The 23,693-nt window shown below is 34.5% G+C and overlaps 2 protein-coding genes across 5 annotated transcripts in view; one reads left to right on the top strand and one right to left on the bottom strand.

Annotated features, from left to right (window-relative positions):
* The window catches only part of PIG-K (Phosphatidylinositol glycan anchor biosynthesis class K), a 478,228-nt gene extending 456,591 nt beyond the window's left edge, over nt 1-21,637 (top strand). Inside the window, exons 1-7 of one of the 4 annotated variants that reach the window (XM_073972338.1) lie at nt 7,426-7,509; nt 9,785-9,877; nt 9,943-10,451; nt 10,548-10,665; nt 10,740-10,850; nt 10,914-11,074; nt 21,224-21,637. In XM_073972338.1, coding sequence (XP_073828439.1) covers nt 7,486-7,509; nt 9,785-9,877; nt 9,943-10,451; nt 10,548-10,665; nt 10,740-10,850; nt 10,914-11,074; nt 21,224-21,326 — 1,119 coding nt within the window. In that variant the 5' untranslated portion in view covers nt 7,426-7,485 and the 3' untranslated portion in view covers nt 21,327-21,637. Of the gene's footprint in view, nt 1-7,425; nt 7,631-9,784; nt 9,878-9,942; nt 10,452-10,547; nt 10,666-10,739; nt 10,851-10,913; nt 11,075-21,223 lie in introns of those variants that run through there. The other 3 variants (XM_073972339.1, XM_073972342.1, XM_073972343.1) reach the window with 3 other exon arrangements.
* A 139-nt stretch (nt 21,638-21,776) lies between these two features.
* Nucleotides 21,777-23,417, bottom strand: LOC141396712 (uncharacterized). Its single transcript, XM_073972349.1, has 3 exons — nt 23,264-23,417; nt 22,194-22,317; nt 21,777-22,116 (listed from the first exon to the last, which is right to left on the bottom strand). Exons 1-3 carry the CDS (start codon nt 23,349-23,351, stop codon nt 22,005-22,007), a joined length of 324 nt encoding a protein of 107 aa, XP_073828450.1. The 5' UTR covers nt 23,352-23,417; the 3' UTR covers nt 21,777-22,004.
* Between the last annotated feature and the right edge of the window lie 276 nt (nt 23,418-23,693).

Raw genomic sequence — 23,693 nt, 5'->3', positions numbered from 1 at the left:
GTGTCTATCAAATAAAACTAATTGTTTGTTGTTTTCAATTAGTTATAGTGTTTTTATCCCTAATACATTTTGGTTTCAACGTCGTATACTAATTTTTGTGACAGACTGTAACTGCGGTCACATGACTGTCTCCATATCGAACAACTAAACCAGGAAGGAACTTCAGCCTATCAAGCAGGTTTAAATAGTATTCGCACTGATGCAGTCGCAGATGTCATCAAAAACTCTCTATCGCAGCTGCCACGACGAAGCAGAGTGGTTTTGGCTAAACTACGCTAGGGATAGTGAAGCCCCTTTAATTCCTGTAGGGCAAGGGTTGATGACACCGTGCAAAGCATATGCTCAGCATGTGGCACAGGCCCCCACACATATTTCAACTGTCCTTTCAAACCTACTGAACTAAGGCAGATAAGCAGGAAATCGACTTAGAAACGTTAAATAAAAACCCGGTTACAACCACAGCAACAAGATCGTCCTGTGATAGACGGAAGGAGCTGGATACGTTTACCATTTTCTTTTACAGGCAAGGATCACAACAGAAGTGTGATATAACAAAAGATGGAAGCCGAACTTAGTAAAAGTGCAAAAAATGACAAGAGAACACTCTTGAAGGGACATTTTAGCAAGTAATTACCTGAAGTACAATGATATAGCAGAAATTGAAAAGCGTATTAAGAGAATTCATGCACTGGGTGGGAGGACGAATACATACGGATTGAAACCTCAGTCTGCTAGGTCTCTTGCAAGATGGCGAAGGTGTTGCATAAGCAGCTAAATACTTCAAAACATAATGGGGGTTATTCTGGATGTAAATTCCCCATGAGTGTTCCCACTCTCTTCTTTAAAGGAAGCGGCGGAAAGACAAAAAACATTTTTCATTATTATATTGACCCAATTATTTTAGATTTCGGCAGCGAACATAAATTAATGTCTAATAAATAATAAAAAATATTCGATTTCGACGACTGGGCTAATTTCTTCCCATATATGGCTTCATATCTGGCAAAGATCTGTATTGGTAAACGAGCACTATTGCTTAAACAAACTTGTCTGACTCACACTGCCTTCTGTATGTGTACAGCACGTATGTATTGTATATAAACTTAATAAAATCTTACTCAGATCTGCCAGGAAGGGTCGGGATTTCAAATGGTTCATTATAATCATTGGAGCCCACAACATCTTCAATACTGCAAATACATTAAACAGTAACTGCAATAAAATATTTCCAAAAACTTACTATTGGACTTCGGATTCATCTGTCCTTGATACCACAAAGGGTAAGGCACCTGACTGCAAGCATTTCCGTTTTGGAAAATTCATAACATCCGAAGGTAAGAAGTGGTCTCCACATATATATTCTTTACCTGTGAACTTCATTCCACATGCCTCTGACCATTTCCTTTTTAGGTCTTCGCATTTCGGAATGGTAAAAAAAGAACCATTACCACCACATTTCTTTTTTTTACATAAAACACACGTCTTCATGTTATTTTTTGTGAATTTCCGTTCAAAATAAAAAAATAATACAAGAAAAAAATATTTTTGAATTTGAAAATTCAAATATAACTGTCATACGTATGTATATTTTAACATATACATACAAAGTTTGTCAAAAAGATTTTGTCAATGAAGGGACGGCAAAGTGAATACAACTCTGTGAGTTGTGAGCGTGAGGTTACCTTGTATCGTTGTATCATGCATCGATTTCTACCTCACAGTGAAAATTATCCACTCATATTATTTTTTTCGCACATTTCCCGTCATTAAATGATATTTTGTATGCGTATTATAATGACGCCTAAGGTAAGATGGATATACATTTTTTATTGTTGCATTGCAGACGAGGCATTCTGCGTCATTAAAAATATTAATACAAAACAAAAAATCATTTTCAAATTCTTCCCTCCACATATTTGCTGTACAACTGCAAAATCTTTTCAGTGTACCCAAAAAAAACAAATAAAGCGGCATCAACCTGCTTGCCTGACATTCAGTACAAAACTGAAGTAAAAAAATCAAAACATTTGCTCTCTTACTTTGCGTTCGGGTCGCGTTTGTGTGATTTGCAGAAAAACTTCGTAACCATATCAATACCAACGAACGGGTTTGCTCTAAATACTTCTGCAACAACCGCAACTTCTTATGAACTTACATTTGATTTAAATTGAATATTTCTTAGAATATTCGCCAATGTTTTCTTCCGTTTAACGTTAATAACACTCTTGTCAACTCACACCGCGTAGATGCGTTTAATACCATTTTTAACCATATAGGTTTACCAGTGGCCAGAGATAAATTCAATCGAGCAACTGGCAAAGTCACATTTTAATTAAAAAAAAAAAAAAAAAAAAAACGTTTCCTGTTATATATTTAACTGTTAGTTCTCTAATGGGTGGCAATACTTTTGTGATTAAATAAATATTTTTATGATTCACCCTGTTGTGAGTAGTGCAAAAGTACTGCCAAGTTCTTTATATAGAGTAAATTGGCACTCCACCATAGAGATGGCAAAAAAGGATGGCACCATCGATAATATTGATTATTTTTAAAAAAAATTCAATATCGATAGATAGTTTTGTCTACCGATATTATCGAATTAAAAACCGCTAACCTAATGCTATGTTTACATTTACGAAATCCACTCGATTTCAACTGTCAATTCCATAGCTCAAACGTCAAATGAAATCCAATTGATTTCAGATGAGTTTTCATTTGACGTTTAACCTATGGATTTGACAGTTGAAATCGAGTGGATTTCGTAAATGTAAACATAGTCTAAAATTCATTGAAATAAATATAAAATTCGCGGTTTTTCGGTTTTGTGGATGTCATAAAGTAAGTCCGTAGTCACACGTACAAATTTTTTGGAAAAGTATATTGTACTTTCGTGTCTTTTTAATACAAAAGCATTAAAAGCATTGACATTTCCGCCAATTTCATTTCTAAATTAATGGTCATGAAAGTTAACGATAATATCGATTAAAATCGATTTTTTCATATGAAATATCGAAAATATCAAATGTTGGAAATAGCTCTGTTCCTTTACGCGCAAGAATCTTTAAGTTTTACCACTTTTTACCCGAAAAGCGTTCCTTTACTTCAGACACAATACAATTCATATGTGAGCAGTTTTCAACTTTTACTACTTTTGCCGGTTTTACCAATTTCAAAAGTAAAGGAACAGGCCAAATATGGATAGTTTGCCAGCTCTAATTTGGAGGAATCTCAAAAAATCTATAAACATATGTTTGCCACGGCCAGGGCTGCCAGATTATTTTTTATGGAAAATCATCAAAATGACGATTTTTAAAATTAAAATCAAATGCTTGGTTTACATTTACGAAATCCACTCGATTTCAACCGTCAAATCCATAGGTTAAACGTCAAATGAAATCCAAATGAGATTTCATTTGACGTTTGAGCTATGGAATTGACAGTTGAAATCGAGTGGATTTCGTAAATGTAAACTTATACTATGTTTACATTTACGAAATCCACTCGATTTCAACTGTCAATTCCATTGCTCAAACGTCAAATGAAATCCAATCGATTTCTGATGAGTTTTCATTTGACGTATACACAAAGGAATTGACAGATGAAATCGAGTGGATTTCGCAATGTAAACATAGTATTAGCAAAAAAGTCAAATCTATTTTACAAAATCGTCAAAAATTAATATGAGGACATTTAGTTATATTTAAACATATTTTTAATTAAAATAAAAATAAGGTCTGTTCCAGTACTGCAAAAATATAAAAATTTTTAGTATTTTTTTTTAGATAACATAAACGAAAATATGTTATCGTAGTAAAAAGTAGTAGCTTCTTGCAGGTTCTGGAACAGAGCAATAAAATGGATATTCAAATTAGTAAACAGTATTAATATAAATAAATAATTAAACGATATTGTAAATAAGTATTTTATATGCTGTTTATATTAGAGCTTTTTGCAGGGTTAACCTTCTTTATGAGGATTTGTTTGAAATATAAGCAATGGAACTGACATTTCAAACCCAGTCGGTTTGTTAAATATGTACATATATAAAAGGGGTATTAAGGGGAGTACACACCAACAGTCAAAACTGACAGTCAACGTACTGTTAGGACAATTTTCCGGCAAATAACAACATTTATTTGAAATACAATATTTACGGTATTATTTAGAGATTACAAAAGAAATTTTTCAGTTAGGCTTTGATATTCACGAAATAGACCTCGATGACTGTCAGTTTTGCTTGTCAATGTGTACTATACTTTAAGTCCAATTTACATATGCATATTAAATGATTTCGTTTTACGAAATTCTAGAATCAAATGAAGTGTATTTACATCTGTTTTTTTGCGTCATTTACTTACGCACACAATCGCACATACACACTTATACAATAACACAAACACACGCACACAATATATTTATTCAGAAAAATAGGAATTTCACAACACAAATGTGTATCAAATAACTTAAATTAATTCCAAAAACAAAAAAAAAACATAATTTTTGCAAGTTTTTTAACCATTTATTTTCACTTTTGTCATCGTTTGAGTATTTTTGTTTTTCTACAACACACACAAACAAACAAAGACATCATAAAACAGTTGCATTTTTTTGGTAGTTTATGACGAAAAAGCAGGGTTGCGTATAAAAGTATGGTGTTTTCGTGCGTTGTTTAGAATAAATGACGTAGCTATCGTCATTTATTTTTGTATGGTAAATGACGCAAAATGTTGCCTGTTTTAGCAAATAAATGACGAAACAGCTCTAAATGACGAAAAAGTTGCTAATGTAAATTGGACATTAGTCAACATTCTTAACATGTCGTATTTAATCAATGTGGCAAACAATTTGTTTTATTAAGTATACTCTACATTGAATCCTTATAAAGAGAATTTAGATACATATTTCGTTTTTTGAAGATTTACTTCACTTAAAACATGTTTAAGATTTGCTGACGGATGTGTTACTATAGGAAAAACATATGAACCATCAACAGTTTTCAAATCAAATTTTACAGATGCGAAATAAATCCGTTTCATTATTTTCAAACAATTCAAAATCCATGCCTACACAAGAATTTTCAATTCTAATATAATGGTTTTTTTTGAGTAATGTTGGGTTGTCTTGTTAAATGGAAAAAATTGTGTATTGAAAATTTTCATTTCGAGAACAAAAACTCTTATTTTAAATTGTGTGTGTGAGCAAATTGGCATACACCGTAGAGCTGGCAAAAAATCGATGGCACTATCGATAAAATCGATTATTATTTAAAAATTCAGTATCGATAGATAGTTTTGCCTATCGATATTATCGGAATAAAAATCCCTAACCTGAAATCAATTAAAATAAATAAAAATTTCGCTGCTTTTCGGTAATGCGTGTCTAAGAAAGTAAGTAAATAGTCACACATACACATTTTTCTGTAAAATAAAATGTTTATTCTCTTTTACATTTCTGTGAACAACTTTTTCATAATTTCAATAAAATCACTGATATTTCCGCCATTTTCATCTCCAATTTAATGGCGATGACAACTTAACGATAATATCGATAGCTATCGATATTTTAGAACATTATATCGAAAATATCGAATATTGGGAATATCGATAGTTTGCAAGCTCTAATACACCGACATCAGAAGTGCGCCCTTTGAGCACCCTTGTCTTACAACATTTGGTCTGTTCCTTTAAATACAGTACACATTGTCAGTTTTGAATGACAATTTTTTGCAATTATCGATAACTGTCCAACCGTCCAGCTACCACAAAATATTTTGTGGTTGCATGGTGAATGACAAAAAGGAACGGCCACACTAGCAAGCGACAACAAAGCTGTCATTCAAAACTGACAATGTGTACCCAGCTTTACTTCTGAAAATGGTAAAACCGGCAAAAGTAGTAAAAGTTTAAAACTGCTCCCATATGAATTGTATTGTGTCTGAAGTAAAGGAACGCTTTTCGAGTAAAAAGTTGTAAAACTTGAAGATTCTTGAACGTAAAGGAACAGAGCTATTTTTTATGACTGTATTAACAAAATATCCAAAAATCGTAAATTTTTGGATAAAAATCGTCCTTTATCAATTTTTGAAAATCGTCAAAATGACGATAAATCGTCAGATTTGGCAGCAATGGCCAAGGCTGCTCACAGCTGTTCATGGTACAATAATACAGGTAGCATTATCAAGCCAGCTGATGGTAACATATTAGCTGTGTTCCAGAACTAAAAAGTTTTTACAATTTTTACGACTTTTATACGTTTTACTCGAAAAAGCGTTCCCGTACACAAAAAAGTTGTAAAATGTTCACTTCTCTTTAAACAAAAATGTCGCTGAATGACACTCTCTTTAAAAACTTTTTACACGACAAATTTGGGCGAGTAAAAAAATAGTAACATGGTTGCCGGCGTCTGATTGGCTGATACGCCGACTTTGACGTTTGTTCCAGTTTTTTTTGACGTATTTTCCATTTTTCCGTTCCCGAACTATTTCAAAAAACTTTTGTGTGAGAACAAATTTTTTGCAGTTCTCTCTTTTACGAGTTTTACGATTAAAAAGTACGGGAACGAAGCTAATGTGTCAATTGCATTGAATTCATGTCAAATTTTGACATCTTATGTTACCAACAATTGCCGATGCGGCTACCTGTATATTTGTACCATGCAGCTGTTGCAACAATTCATAGTGAATACTAGAGTTGTATAGTTCATGAACGAACTAGTTCAATTGAACGATTCATTGAAAAGAGCGTATGAACTAGATCAGTCGATATAGTTCATTATAGTTCAATAGCTCACTGAGCGCCTACCGAAAGATCCACAAAGAACGATCAACGAACGAACGATTCGCAATCTAGTTCAGAATGTCATTCACATAAAGTGAAGCCGTCCTCTGTGCTAAGTGACGCCTTCGTAATGTAATAAGTTTTGTTTATGTTTTGCATCAATGTGAAGTGTCATCCCCCATTGTAATAAAAATAAATCGTAAGAGCATTTTAAACACATCGTATCCCAATATATCGAATCCATTACCTATTCAATGTGCCTTGTTTTGGATATAAAAAAGGAAAAAATAAAAAGAAACATACATACAGTGATAATTTCTACAAACACACAACGTAAGATTTTTTGCCAGCCACTTAAATGAAATTGTAATTACATTTTTTTCGAAGGATGTTTTTTTCTAAACTTAATCTTTCTTTATGAATGGAATAAAAATATCTAAATGTAATATTTTTGTAGTTTAATTATACTATTCTAATGTTTGTTCCTATTTGATGTATGTATGTATGTGTTTTCATCAAGAGAACGATTAAGAGCTCGTGAACGATTCTGATCCGAATGATTGAACTGGATAGTGAACTATGATCTAGATTACTGAACTAGTTCAGTTAAAAGAGCTGAGCTATTGAACTAGATCTTTCAAATGAACTAGATTGTACAACTCTAGTGAATACGAATGCTTCTTCTTACAAATTGTTTTTCTGTTTATCTATGCGAGGATTGGACTTCTCAAAAGTAAGTGGAATGGTTTAGTTTTATTCAAAATATTAAAAATACCTGCTAATTAAGGAATTTATTACACCTAGGCTATGTGATAGTCTCCTAGACTGTAAATGGGCATTTTAAGGGCTCGAATGTTGTGATTAAAATCGGAACAAGACGGGAATACGAGCGCACATCCGATTTTTACCACAGGTAGATCTCGTTGTTTTGAACTCAAAAATATATATACCATCTCTGGGAAGTCCATACTTTCCAAGATATTGGTCATTAAAGTTCCAAATTTTCTTTTAAATTATAATTCTCTTTTGAATAGCCGGCCTTCGGCCGGAGATTTAAGGCTTTCCACTATGGACAGGGTACAAGTCTCGTGAACGGAAACAAAACTTTATTTTATATTATTAATTTTTCTCTAATTAGCCGGTCTTCGGCTACATATTTTTGGAAATTTAAAGGCCTATATCTCGGGAAGTATGGACTTCCCAGAGATGGTATATATATTTGGAACAAGTTGAGTTTACCAACTACGGGAAAAATTTTTCTTTAAAAATGTAAATCTTTCTTAAATAGCCGGCCTTCGGCCGGGGATTTACGACTTTCTCCTATGGACAGGAGCCAATCTCTGGCACGGGAACTCAAATTTCTTTTAAGTTAAAAATTTTCTCTAAGTAGCCGGCCTTTAACAGGGGAATTTTCGCAATTTCGGAGGCCCATATCTCGGAAAATACGGACTTCCGCAACAAATGTTGTATATATTTGTGATCGGGGAGACGAGATTTATCTGCAAAAAGACATTTCATCCCGATCCGAGCATAGTTGGCCAGCTCGTCTTATGCCATATATTTTTGAGTTCAGAACGACGAGACCTACCTGTGGTAAAAATTAAAAAAAAAACGGGTGTGCGCTCGTATTCCCGTCTTATACCTACTGCTTCCCCAATTTTTAGTGAATCGTGATCCTTCGTTGGAGGATGTTTTTGCAGTTTTTTGTTAAATTGGACCCAACAATTTTATGAGGGTTGATATCAGGATGTTGGCTCGATGTATTTAAGAGTTTTGTGTTGTTATACCTATTACATCGGCAATTTACACAAATAAGATTAACATATCATGATCTGGCCTTTGGAATGGTGGTAGTCAGAGATGGTCTGTCTACAATGATGACGTAAATGACATACATTTCTGACGTATATTACATACGTCGGAAACGTCGTAAACCTAGCCAAACTAACAAGGTTTTTGACAGAATAAACAAACGAATTTTATATCCTAAAAATCGATGTTTTTCCATAATAATAAAACTAATTTTATTATTATTTTTTTGAGATCCTATTTTATTACAAAACAGGCATAAAAAGATTTCACTCTAAAATGTACATTTTATATTTTTTTTATATTATATGGGTACTATACATATGTTTGTTTATTACTTCAACCGCAAATTCTTTGAATCTACGTAAAGTAGTGGTAGTGTTCGGAATATATTGTAGATGGCGTACTAAGTGCATAATCCAATTTATTGTTCAATTATTTCAGTTATTTTAAAAATTAAAATATTAATAAAAATATGCTGTTATTTTCAAAAAGGGTACGGACCCTCTTCAATAACAAAGACAGGCTTGCAGAATTAATATTAAGTGAAAAATATGATGGCAACCTTAATATTTTGACGTTTATGACATTTACTACTTTTTATACGTTTTCTACGAGTATATGACGTTTTCGACGTTTACAACTTTCTTACAGTCGGAAACCTAAAAAATCGTCATACAGACCATCTCTGGTGGTAGTTGACTTTGTTTGAGCTCTCGGGATCGATTTTTCTGATTTTCAGACTAATCACTATTAAATATTTCTTAATGATGTTAGTGGGGATGTCTTCCCAATCATTATTATATCCCCGAACCCTATTTCGCACACTATTTTCCATGGTAAAGAATATAGTACCCAAATATTCGGTATTGTGGTTAAATTTCCATATTTAATGGGTTTTATCTATTTTTATTTTATTTTATTTTATTTATTTCGAATGGGTAACCAAGCCTATAAGGCCATCTATGTTACAAAAGCAAAGTTATTCTAAACTACACCTAACTCTGAACTTAATCCTTAAAACTAAATAAAGATATAAAAATATTTAATAACAATTTCTAATTGGATTTGGCGCAATTTTTTGGATTTATTATGATAGCAGAGGATATCTATCCACTTAGTAAAAATTAAATCATATCAATACCATTGAGAGCCGAGCCTAAATTAAATTATATTTTTTATTATATTATATTTTTTAGAAAAACTTTAAAACAAACAACCCAGACATGAAAAAATTGGCTGCATTTGCAGTCTTGTTGGCTATAAATGCCTCCCTAGTTGTATGCCAAGAGGTAAGATATTCTGCTCATTATTCTTGTTAATAAACTTAATAACATACATACTTTCCATTCTGCAGCCGTCCAATCAACTGAATCAATATATTGATGCTGTACAACGCTCTACGCACACCAACAATTGGGCTGTGCTTGTTGATGCCTCTCGCTTTTGGTTTAACTATCGTCATGTAGCAAATGTTTTGTCCATATATCGCTCCGTCAAACGTTTAGGTATACCTGATTCACAAATTATCCTTATGATTGCTGATGATATGGCATGTAATCCACGTAATCCAAGGCCTGGACAAGTATACAATAATGCCAATCAACATATAAATGTTTATGGTGATGATGTTGAGGTGGATTATCGCGGCTATGAAGTTACAGTAGAGAATTTTGTACGTTTACTGACGGGAAGAACTCAAAATGGTACCGCACGTTCAAAGAAGTTGCTCACAGATGCTGGTAGTAATGTTTTGATTTATTTAACCGGTCATGGTGGTGATGGTTTCCTCAAGTTCCAAGATTCGGAAGAGATTACAAGTCAAGAATTGGCGGATGCAGTAGAACAAATGTGGGAGAAGAAGAGGTAAGTAGATGTGGATATAACAATATTAATCATCTTGCAGAATAAGAACACAAAAATTACAAAATTTATAAAATCGTTACAATTACATCTTTGCAGATATAATGAACTTTTCTTAATGGTGGATACCTGTCAAGCTGCATCGCTGTATGAAAAATTCACTTCACCAAATATTTTAGCTGTTGCTAGTAGTCTAGTGGGAGAAGATTCATTGTCGGTAAGCAAGAGAGTTCGTATAATACTTTATCATTGCATTATATTTTTTATTTTTTTTTAAATCTTTTCTCACAGCATCACGTTGACTCTTCCATTGGCGTTTACATGATTGATCGTTACACTTATTATGCGTTAGAGTTTTTAGAAAAAGTCCAACCCAACAGCGACAAAACTATGGGAGAATTTGTAAGTTTTCTTTTTGATTTCCAGTCAGGAACAACATTAACTTTCAATTCAATCTTTTGCTAGTTGAAAGTCTGTCCAAAACGTTTGTGCATATCAACAGTCGGTGTTCGCAAGGACTTGTATCGACGTGATCCAAATAAAGTTCCTATTACCGATTTCTTTGGTTCCATACGGCCGACAGAGATTACAACCGGACGTGTTAATATTACGCTGGCTGAAGAAGAGTGAGTACATAAAATCTATGCTGATATTAGGAAGTATTGTCAGGCCTTGTGGTTGTCGCATAAAGTGTGATTTAGACAGCAGGTGTGAAATAGGCGTAGACAAACATGTTTAGTGCCAATAAGAAAGTTTTCTTCAAGTCATTCCTGTACATAGAATCGGACGCCTTATTGCGACCGATGCACAGGGCATCCACTTGTATGGAGAAAGTGGCCAGAAACATTTACCCCCATTATTATAAGTATTCTTTTGTTATAGTTTGGATTTACCGAACAAATTTATAGCGTTTCGGTTCACTTAAAGTTAAAAGTGATGATTGAACTTCAAGGAGGAGCTTCTTGGAATTAACTTTCAATGTAAAAATTATATTTTTAATGCCTCCAAATTGGTTTATTTTGCGTTTTTAAATCCATCAGATAGTAAAAGAACACATGTAATAATGGCCCTTAGAGTGTAAAAATCAAGCCAATGCGCCGGTTAAAGCTTTGTGCTGCTGGGAAGAGTGTTTTAAGAAACCACGAGATTGTCATTCTCCCCCCTATCCCCTCGGGAGGAGGTATACGGTAAAATTTGTTTTAGGCCGTTAATACAAAATGACATGAACAAAGGTCCCGATTATCTTATGATGCAAAAATAAACAAAACAATCTCCAAAACAACATAAAATCCAACCAATTTAGCGGATTAAAAAAATCAATATTTTTGTCTGAAAAATGACAAAATTTTTAATATAGATCATATAGCGTTCTTCCTGGAAGACACGTACCGCCAACGTAAGACTAATTCGGAAGAAGATTTCTTCATCTTGCCACTGATGCCAATAATGTTAAAGTACGTGGTCAGATAGCAGAGTTATACGCTAATATATCCATAGAAACCCTATTATGGGACAGCTTTAGTCAGCGACCCACCATTTATAGTCTGGCACTAGATGGCAGCTGATTTTAATACTGAATAATCTTAAACCCATGAGCTACTTTGGAAAATTATTCCCGAGGTGGGCACTGATGGGCATCATGACTAAAAACTTAGGTCAAATTTAAGTATATGATCGAATTGGCATTACAAAATACACTAAGAAAATATGCAGGTAACTAGAATTCCACAACATGCTAAAACACTATTTTTAATGAAAATTAAGCTATTACCTCGTTCTTCAAAATCCACTATAATATTTTGCTATACGTATTAGTTTCGCGATATTTTGAATATATTTACTTGAATATATTTACTTGCAAGGGTGAGATCTGCTACAAATCGCTTTCTTATGTCACTAGGGTATTCGAAGACGGCAGTTTTTTCGATACCGTATTGACACGCAACCATACTACATCAACGCTCCGGCCAGCGGACGGAGGGAAACCCAAGACCAATTAGGTGTGATGCAATAGATGCCGAGAGAGAGTGCATTGCTTACTCTGGATTCCTCCATGTGAGGGACTAAGGCAGGGACCATAATGCTGCATGCTGCGTGTACACAGTATCCAGTGAGTCGTTGTCGTCGTCACCAGAATACATGAAAATTCGATTAGCTTCCCTATTGCACCAGTCTGCTCAATACAGACTTTCTCGCTATCTCCCCCGATTTAATCACCTCTGAACGCCTTACTTTCATCAATCACTGCTTTAAAGATCTGCCCAACCTTTCCGATATATGGGTAGCAGAAAAGACGTTCCGAGACATTATCACTATAGGACTGAGGATCCCTTTGCCTGAAATGGCTCCAACGTGCTGAGAACAGCTACAACCAACTTCAATCTCAACAACTACAATCTTCACTACATCTATATCTGTATAACTACCACATCTACACTCTCATCTACAATTTCTTTCTACACTAACAGTTGCATCCGAAAATTACATCCAATCTACAGACATCACCTATACATCATTACATCTCACCCGTCATCACCTCACACCCGCCATCACCTTCACATCACCACCACACCTGAACCATTTGATTCTACGCATCTACGACCACATCACTCACAATCTTCATCTATCCACTACATCACTACCATCACATATCACAACCACATCTATAATCCGTTTCAACATTCAGGATTATCACAATGGATCCCAAGGTCTCCGAGTGGAGTGGCTGCCATCACAGCAGCTACACACCCTAAAACCTAAACTAACCTATCCCTTTGACTGATACCAAGAGGTGAGCAAGTCAGAAATAGCTATCCAGTTGCCAATCATCATCATGGGTTCCGTAAGCAGCACTGCACGACAATTCAGGAAGTCCAAACCCCGTATAGTGAAACAGGGAATTCCAGAAGGTAGCAAAATTCCGAGCACTAATTATGCCAATATTCTAGGGGACACATTCGACGGTATGTTTACGTCGTCGGTGCATGCCACAGATATCTGTGATAGACTGTTATGTAGGAACACGGACGCAGTCGCAGATGTCATAAAAAACTATCATGTGAATGCGGTCCTCGGATAACATCTCTCATATTTCGCAGCTCAGAAGCGTTAGACCAGAGTAGTTTTGGCTTAACTAAGCTCGGGATGGTGCAGCCGTCTGAAATCCTATATGGCAAGGATCGACGACACTGTGCAAAACATCCGCCCAGGGCACAGTCCGAAATATGAGCACTTTAGCGGTACTTTACTTATAACTATTAAAGGAAAGGGCGTAGATTCCAAATATTTTGCAAAAATGTTTCTTATATTAGTGGATATTGTGAGGCTCATATTGGGCCACATAGACCCGCTGTTTCCTGTAGCGCTCATGTTTTACACTCATTTTTCAATCGATTTTGCTGCAAATTGGTATGTTGAGTTTTCAGCGGATAGAAAACTTATGTACAAAATCTCTTTTAATATAGGTTCGCGTTTTGGTATAGCCCCCATCGAACGGTACCGGTCGATAGGAAATATTTTAAATTTTACACAAACATTTTCCAACGTATTTGGTTGTATTTTGGCATTTTATGTTCTTCGTAGACAGAAAACCCCTGTGCGAAATATTATCAACGTAGGTTCGCGTTTTGGTATAGCCCTCATATTAGGTTCCCTCATACTAGGTATTTTAAAGATTAAAGACAAAGATTGCAACCGATTTTGATGCAAATGTAAATTTTAAGATGTTAGCGAATAAAAAAACAACGTAGGTTCGTGTTTTGGTATAGCCCTCATATTAGGTTCCCTCATATTAGGTATTTTAAAGATTAAAGACAAAGATTGCTACCGATTTTGATGCAAATGTAAATTTTAAGATGTTAGCGAATAAAAAACCTCCTCACACAAAAACTGTCAACATAGGTCAACTTCTGGGTGAAGCCCCACAACCCTACACATCCATTAAGAAGTAAAATATCAATATTTTTTTGTTTTCATTTGTATTACAATTTTTAACGTATATTGGTATTTGCACACAGCACCTAAAAATGTTGCACTATATATCAGGAAAAATGTCTAAAATTGTCTTTTCCATTTCAAAAAAATCAAAAAAAATTTTTGATACTACATCAATGATTTTTGGTAGGGTAAATGCACCAATAGTCGGCCCTTTAACTTTTTTTTCATTTTTAAAGTGGTGTCACAGGTTGTGGGAATATAATTTTACTGTAAATATTTAATTTTACACATCACTAAAGGGTTGTGTTTCAGAATTTATAAACTTGTTTTTATTAATTATTTAATAAGTATTGCCAATTTGCATTTTTCCCAAAAAACACCCTATGTTCTAATAGTCGGCATGCATGTTCCTAAGTTCGGCCACTGATGTTCCAATAGTCGGCACCCCTTTTACCGTTGTAGAAAAAAGAAGAAACTTAAAAAATTAGAATTTATTTCGACTAAAAACCTACATTACAATTAATAAAACTTAAATCTGACAAATTCATTTACATTAATACACCTTACAAATATAATAGTCCGGTCAAAATAGACATGCGTATAAGGGGGAAATAGCAAAAATTCCCACAAAGCTGAATTTTGGTGGAGAGCTAGGGTTGGTCATTAGAAGCAACGTCCTAAAAGTCCCCATCGATCCCATGTGTGCAAAACAAGTTATTCGGGGTCAAAGGTCATTTTTGGAGGCATTATTCAGTTTTTTTTTGTTTTTCTCAAAAACGGTAATACTTAGCAAAAGCCTGCTAAAGTAAAAGTTGTAGATTCAATAATTGTCTACAAGATTTGTCTTTATGATTCTTAAAAAAGACTTACCATTTTCGAGATATCTCGATCTAAAGGTCAAATAAAAAATTAGCCGCGTAAGTACATTATGAGGAGAACCGGTTAAAGTAACGACACTATGTGTTAGATACTTCCGTAAGCTTTCAAACGATATACAGTTTGCAGTAATCGGTTCAGTAGAACCGGGTCTAACCCGGTTTTTAAATTTGGCCCTTCGGGTCTAATAACCGGCGAACCGGATCCGCAACCGTTGAAAATTATACATTTCCGTAATCAGCGCAACAAACCCTACCTTCGGACAAAACCTGAAAAAAATCGGAGAGTTTTCGTTGGGGTCGTTCCCGTTGGGCTTTCGATTATACATGAGGGTTAAATGGGCTATTTTTGCATAAAATGACTCTAACATTGAATAACTCTACTAAACACACTCCGATTTTGTTGGAATTTTTTTTAGAAGATAGCTATAATTTCGCTCTTCAAGAAAATATATATTTTTTGGGGGGACAGTTCCGATTACTTCGCTTATTTTAGCCGGTTCGTCTGAATATGTGCGCATTTCCCTTATAAGTGCATAAAAATCATGTGTTTTTTAGAACAGCTATATCTCAAGAATGGTTCCTTCTAAGAAAAAATTTATAAGGGTCAAACTTGTAGATAATTTTCCTGTCTACAATATTTACTTTAGTCACTTTCTGATTCGATCAACCGTTTTCAAAAAATAAATCCGAAAACCTAAAAACCCTTAAATTTTGAACTTTGACCCCGAATAACTTTTTTTGCACACATGGGATCGATGGGGACTTTTAGGACGTTGCTTCTAATGGCAAACCCTAGCTCTCCACCAAAATTCAGCTTTGTGGGAATTTTTGCTATTTCAATGTCTATTTTGACCGGACTATAACAAGAAATTAATCATTTTAACATTTATATTTATTGAATTGAAATTAATTTCCCCATATCTCTCATTTACTAGAAGAGTGACAAATCTCAAAAAATCAAGATTCGAGAAAAACACGTTTTAAGTTGGAAATGGAAATTTGACTACCCAACTTAAAAAGGTTATTACAGGAAAAATAAAATAACTACTAAGATCATATTTTGCAAAGAGTTAGCCAGATATCAGTGCTTAATTTCTGTGCAAGATATATCATGATTTGAAGTGTTGTAGTGCACCATACACTTATAAGCCTGAACTTTCGGAACGACCTCCGCTGGACCTCCGACCAACCTCCTCCGAACTTCGAAACTACCTCCTCTGGACCTCTAACCACCCTCCTCCGAACTTCGGAACTACCTCCACTGGACCACCGACCACCCTGCTCCGAACTTCGGAATTACCTCGTCTGGACCTCTCACCACCCTCCTCCAAACTTCGGAACCACCCTCCTCCGAACTTCGGAACTACCTCGTCTGGACCTGCGACCACCCTCCTCCGAACATCGGAACTACCTCCTTCGGACCTCCGACCACCCTCCTTCGAACTTTGGAACTACCTCCTCTGGACCTCCTACCGTCCTCCTCCGAACTTCGGAACTACCTCCTCTGAACCTCTGACCATCCTCCTCCGAACTTCGGAAGTACCTCCTCTGGACCGCCTATCACCCATCTTCGAACTTCGGGATAGCCACCTCTGAACCTCCGCACAACTTGCTCTTTTCACATTCAGTCCACAGGAATATTAAAACCTGCGCGCTACTACACACGCAAAAACACACAAACGGCAAAAAAATATGTTTCACTCGATTTTACTATACGAATAAACTCGTACTCTATTTCGAGTATTTTCACTCGCGCTCTTATTTTGAAACTGCGAGACAAAAAATACATATCTATTGAATTTTTATTGGTGGCCGACGTTAGGAACCATGTAAATACTGGCATGTTCTAATAGTCGGCATACCTATGCCGACTATTGGAACAACTGTGATTTTATTGTTCCTATTGTCGGCATACCATAAATACGACGAATTCGCATTTTTTATAAACATTAATCACTTCTGCCTTATTAGTTTTAGTAATATATAATATGGCAGTCACTCATTTCAAAACAAGATATGAATTAATAGGATTTTTTACTTATTTTACTTTTATTTATAAACTAACAAATTTCTTAAAAAATGCACTTTAACACGTGTTGACAAATCAGTACCGTTAGAAACGACTATAAATCTTAAAATACCGTTCCCAGGACCATGAAAAATTGTATAGATGGAGAAGGGAATATATTTTATGTAAATGTAATCTTATTTGACTATATAAATAACGGTATTCTTATTTATTCGTATTTGTATACAAATGTGGCCGAATACTGGAACCGGCCGACAATAGGAGCATTTACCCTACATAGATTAAGAAAAAAATCAGCATTTCAAATCTGTTTTCGTTACTAATTTTGATCGTTGCGCGCAAAAGATATGACCGTTATAATTATGATAATTAGAAAAAATTCTAAAAAAATCGCGGCTTAAAATAATTAGCTGTTATATCCTATTATCGTTAACTGAATTCGTACCCTTTGCGATGATGCAAAAAATAATCGCAAAGTCTCAATGGATTCGCGAAAAATCAAATTTGTTAAATAATTTCACGTATTTACAAACATATTTTTGAAACAATGGCGCTCATACTTACGAAAAATATATAAAAAAATTATAACAGCATCCAGACATTTTGAGGAATAAAATGAGACCTAAGCTGTGAAGGTTGGAGCTATAGTATTCATTTTATTTGCAAAATTACGAAGAAAATATTACGAAAAAATTAAAATCATATTATTCTCATTTTATTTTTTTATGGTTTTATAGGAAAAGTTGGAGAAAAAATTTTTGAGTTCTTCGGCATTTTCGTCAAAATTTCACGCAATAATGATGATATTCCGTTGTAACAAATTTTTCACTTATAGTTTTCCTATTGGATACTATTATTAGAACCTTATATTAAATCACAAGGAATTCCAATTGTGGCATAACGTTAAAATAATGTTATATTGAATATTACAACATTTGAGACGCATATAAACCGCGTAATTATGAAAATGACATGATGCGCATCCGATTTTCAAACACAGCGAATCAATCCCTCTTTTTTGATGTACAGTTTGTCAAATTCTATTTGGCGGCCACGATGTAGCATCTGCTGCATATTAGGGTGCAAAATACAGTAAAATGGTCATAATTTCCGCGAAGTTCATTTACATTTTATGCGCATCCGATTTCAATAATCACCATTAAAAAATACATCACTCTATGCCGTTTCAATGCGATCCATCAAGAACCGTGGATGTAGCATCGCACTCAATTTTTAGAAAAAATCTATTATATCTCTGGATTTACGAGAGTTTTTAAATATCTGTTTTCGCGCAGTTTAAACACGCGTATCGATTTATTTATTTAAGTAGAACTGACACATCCAAAACGCGTTTTAATATGCGATATTTTCAAAATAATTTTTTGCAAATTTTCGAAATTTGAGGGGTATCATATCCGCCGATCTAGTGCGTGGATTTTTACGCGTCGTGGCTTGTTAGATTCAGAACGTAAAAAAACTAAATTTACGCGGGTTTCCACGGAAATCGAAAGACGTTTGTAAATTTTAAACCAAAAAAATAGGTTTTTGAGAAAAATTTACGCACAAAAATTTTGTGTTTGGGCGCAGATTACTTTGATCCTGTGAGGGCTACACCCTCATGTTATACATTAAAAAATGCGAAATCGCGAGTACTACAATCAAATAATAAGCTTTTAGGGAAATCCAGCTGCGCGTCCCGATTAAAGCAAAAATTCAAAAAACCCCGTTTTTCAGGTTTCAAAATGTCAGCATCCGTTTGAGGCAGATACAGTGGATATATTAAAAATTCATACATTAGAAACTTCAACTCTGAAGTGTGCTCTTTAACTTCTCCTTTGAGCATTAAGCTCTACATTGTGTTGTAAAACCACTAATTGGAAAATAACATAATGAAACTCGTTTATTTCAACTATTTTTTCCGATTTTTTTACCTTGGTACGACCACAGCTTCCGCTCAAATTATTATTTTAAGAAACGCCTCGGTGAATCGGGCTAAAACAGTTTATTTTACCGAAATGCGGTCAAAAGTTATGTTATAGTAAAACAGATCGCGAGTTACAATACCCCATACCTCAGTTTCAACATAAGTTAATTTTCTACAAAAAGCTTGATATACATAAATCACCAACATTTACATGTCAAAACTATGAAAAATTGAGAGGTTTCTTAATTTAACAGAAATCATCATTTGTTAGAATTAGTGAGTCCATTTCTTCAAAACACAGTCATCAATGGCGTTCATTGCACCGTTTACCTTCCACATTCCGAAGTCATTTTAAAAAATCTTGAATATCTCCGAAGACTGCGCATTTCTGTATCTGTTTTATAGCTTTGCGAACAAAGGAGACCCTAAACATTCAGATTATATCGACACCTCCAAATAATAGTATGCTAAGTCTAAAAAGTGAGTTTTGCAGGAGAAGCTCTCAAAGTTTGGAAATTTTTTTGAACTTCAGTACTATTCAAAGTCAATATTTGTTTATAACTTCTGTTCGGATTGACCGATCATTACCAAAATTAGACAGAATTTAAGTCAAAGGACGTTCGACACCTCCAAATAATAGTTTGCTAATTCTGAAAAGCGAGTTTTGCAGGACAAGCTCTCAAAGTTTGGAAATTTCTTTGACCTTCGGTACTATGCTAAGTAAATATTTGTTTATAACTTCTGTTCGGATTGTCCGATCATTACCAAAATTTGACAGAATTTAAGGTAAAGGACGTTAAATATAAAAATGTAAAGAACTTGAAAACATGCTAAGTCGACTTAGCATACTATTGTTTGGAGGCGTCGATATATAACTTAACAGGGAAAAGAAAAAAATAATTTTGAAATTTTCAAGAAAACACTTCATCCAGATTAAAACTGCACGAAAACAATAAGAGTGTTTTGCATTTTTAGAGAGTAAAGTATCATAATTGTTTTGCAAAATATTAAGAAAAATAAATCATGGAATACTGACTCACCAATTGTCCGCGCCACTCCATTTTATTAATGAATCGAAAATATATTTCTTAGAAAAGAAAAAAAATTATGAAACAAAAGTGCAACTTTAAGTATATTTTTAAGTCGTTTCGCGGAGTAAATCGCCAAACTCAGTATGGGCCATTTGCAGGGGAGTACTTAGCTAACGAATTCAATAAAAATTTTATAATTTTAATGTACTTTCAAAATTCCTTAAACTTCTCATAGCATGCGGCACTGGCCCGCACGATGCACTGCACCTTTTCAACTGCCAGGAGATAGAGCCAGATTAAAAAGAAAAACGAAGTTACAAACCTATCAAATGCTGTTACGTCAAAAAGATCAACTTAAAAAAACCGGAAGAATCTGGCACGACGGATTTAGATTCATGGTATCGGAATCAATCTGATTGGTAATCTCAGGATTCTTCCTGCGCAAGTTAAAGACCAGAACTGCTGTAGGGGCAATTACTGTTCACTGCCGTATAAGATTTATGACAAGCAAGTTGTAAGACAACAACATTGAGTATTTCAAATGTATTTAGCTTCATAACTCCTGTTATGATGATGAAGGGACTTAAACATGAATGCATTTCAGTGTTGGTGTCCTAGTCTGATAAACAAGTCATAGACTGTTTAGTGTTGTTGTGATATAATCTCTCTTATGTTCCATTATACGGATATTTAGATCGTTTTGATAATTAGTACCGCTTGTTTTTTTTTTCTTGTGGAAACAAAGAATACCCTTTAAAATTGGGTATCATAGAATATTTCTTTTCATCTATTTCAAATGTATTTAGGTTCATAACTCCTGTTATTCGTATTTTACGGTCATTGTCTGAGGATATTTAGCTGACGGGAAGACACGAAGCTTGAAAGACTGATCTCTTTACTTGTTCTTTTTTCATTTTTATTATTTGTGGTTTGCATGACGATGTTTTAAAACAAAATCTTTCCCCTTTTCTTTTCAGAGACTTCATCGAAGCCCTTCTACAACAGGAAGAATCAAACTCTCAACATTCCAATTTTAATGTGCAATTCGAGTCACAATTTCCCAAAGAGTTATTTAATTAATAAACAATATTAATTAAACGACACATGACAGACAGCTGCAGCATCTTTCCTCACAATCGTATGAACGAACCAACGGCGCACGTTTGAACTGTGAATCATCCAAAGTATTTTTTTTTTATTTTCAAATTTTTAACTTAAGGAATGCAACGAAACAAACAAAAAAGAACAAGTTTTTTCGGTAGTTTTTTTATGTGATTATTTATTTTTTTGTTTATAAACAAACGTATAATGTAGATGAAATAAATAACGTACACTTTTTTATAATGAAAATAATAATAAAAAACGAAATACACATCGTTTAACAATTAAAATAACAGCTTCCTATATTGAGACAAGGAACCGAAAGACGAAAAGAAACATTTAATCAGCTAATCTTCGAGACAATTTATGATGTTGATTGACTTTGTGAGGTAGAAGATGAAGAGTTATGAATGATGGTGTTATGTTTTGAGACATCTTGATTAACTAGCGGTTGGAGCAAGACAAGAAGACACACCCTCAACTTTTAGCTTCGATAACCATGTCTTGCGGTTCAATGACTTGCATTTTGTTTTGTTGTCTATTTTTAGATGGTGAAGATTAGCTTATTTTTAATATAAAAATAGATTTTAATGAATAAATTATTAATTTGCTAATTTTTCGCGTCTTATGTTTCTCCTTCATTCAATGGTTGCTAACTTAAATGAGTTTGTTGCATTCATAGGTACGTTCACAACATTCTGGAAAACTGCGATTAAGATTGACAAAATCACGCAATTTACAGCCTTTTGGTGGTGGTACAGCAGGGCATCTATGAATAGTTAAATAATTAGCAATAAGATAAGTATGTGTGTTTATGTATTTATTTTCCCAAATGTATAAACTTACGTTCTGAATTCTACCATGCTATTTTCCATGCATGTTACTCCAGCACAGGGATTATTGGGTGCCTTACCCTTTTGACCCGGCGACATAATGGTATTTGAATCAATGGTACATTTGCCAGGATAAGCTGTAAAGAGCAAATACGGGAGGATAAGTTAAAATGAAGGGATTCGAATAAAAAAGTTAGCGTTATAATAGACTCTGGCCAATTGAAACCCTTTACTAACTACTACCTACGTCGGATTGGCCTAAAAGAAACCCTGGATGAAATCTTCAAAATCCAAAAAAATGTACTGAGTAGAACTTTATCAATGATATATCATCCTAGACATGAGCCTACACATATTAAATACCCAACATCGAAAGTGACATCGCTTCTGAGCAGATAGACGTCAATATTGGAGATTTTACCGAGTGGGAGTCTTCCATACTCGGGGAAGTTGAGAGGTTGGGAATTTTCCTTCCACTTCTCATCTTCTGTCTTGACAGCAAATTTGAACCGCCTCTACGCTGTCGACGTTGGTGGATTTTCTGTGGGTGGTGTGGAGGTCTTCGGGGAGACGCCGCCTTCCTTGTTGAAATATAGACTGACTTCCGAAACGTCAGTTGCTTTGTAGTCATGCATGAAACTAGGGGTACTTAGATCGACTTCCATACTAGCTTAATTTTATGAAATTGCTATAGTGGGGAACTCGATCTAAGAACCCCTAGTATCATACACGACTACAAAGCAACTGACGTTTCGGAAGTCAGCCATACATCATCGGATGACAATTTCTTCATCCGTCAAGGGAACATGATTCCAGACGAATCGGCAACAATAACATTTTGCCCTTCGATTCAAACTGCATCCACTGGATTTAATCAGGAGGATCTTTTCTCGTATACACAATGGTATTGACACTTGAAATCCACTGTCTTTCATAAATTTAAATATTTTTTATTGAGCTCACGGATTTTTTCCTTTCTCTAAATTGTTTCTCATTTATTTTAATTTATTCACTTCTCTTCAAATTCTTCCATTAATTCCTTTAATTTCATTATCCTTTACACATTATCCAAAAAACACTCACTTGGATTATAGAAACGAACGGTGGCAATGGCAGCTTCACTCCAAGCCAACATTCCCAATAAAACGCACACAAATACAGTGAATTTCATTTTGATAAGAATTTTTTGAAATAAAATTTCAATATAATTTAATTTTTGTTTTGGATGCTGTGTAAACACCACAATGTCTTTGGAACAACTGTGATTTTCACTTAACGTATCATCAAGTTTTATATGTTAATCGTTATCGTTCGTTAATCATCAGCGAATAATAAAGATGGGAGTGAATAATTCGATTCCGAATTAAAACAAAAATTAAATGCTTGTACTTGTGTCGGATATATCTTGTTATTGTTATGTGGCTTGGATGGCTGTTTTTGTCTTTCGTTGTTGATTGGTGGTAGTGGTGGAGAATGCACGTCACACAGTGGCAAGTTCAAGTTCAGGAACAAA

Source organism: Musca autumnalis, unplaced genomic scaffold (assembly GCF_047663935.1).
Source record: "Musca autumnalis isolate F117 unplaced genomic scaffold, ASM4766393v1 scaffold_3, whole genome shotgun sequence".
In the NCBI taxonomy this organism is placed as follows: Eukaryota; Metazoa; Arthropoda; class Insecta; order Diptera; family Muscidae; genus Musca; species Musca autumnalis.
Note: the sequence above shows the minus strand (reverse complement) of the source record. Positions and strands in the feature narration are given on the sequence as shown.

What these genes read in the sequence shown, in the direction of transcription:
- LOC141396712 (XM_073972349.1), bottom strand. Translation starts at nt 23,351, where the DNA reads ATGAAATTCACTGTATTTGTGTGCGTTTTATTGGGAATGTTGGCTTGG. An exon ending in CGTTCGTTTCTATAATCCAA is followed by an intron (nt 22,318 to 23,263) that starts GTGAGTGTTTTT and finishes TGCTCTTTACAG; the next exon opens with CTTATCCTGGCAAATGTACC. An exon ending in AGCATGGTAGAATTCAGAAC is followed by an intron (nt 22,117 to 22,193) that starts GTAAGTTTATAC and finishes AACTATTCATAG; the next exon opens with ATGCCCTGCTGTACCACCAC.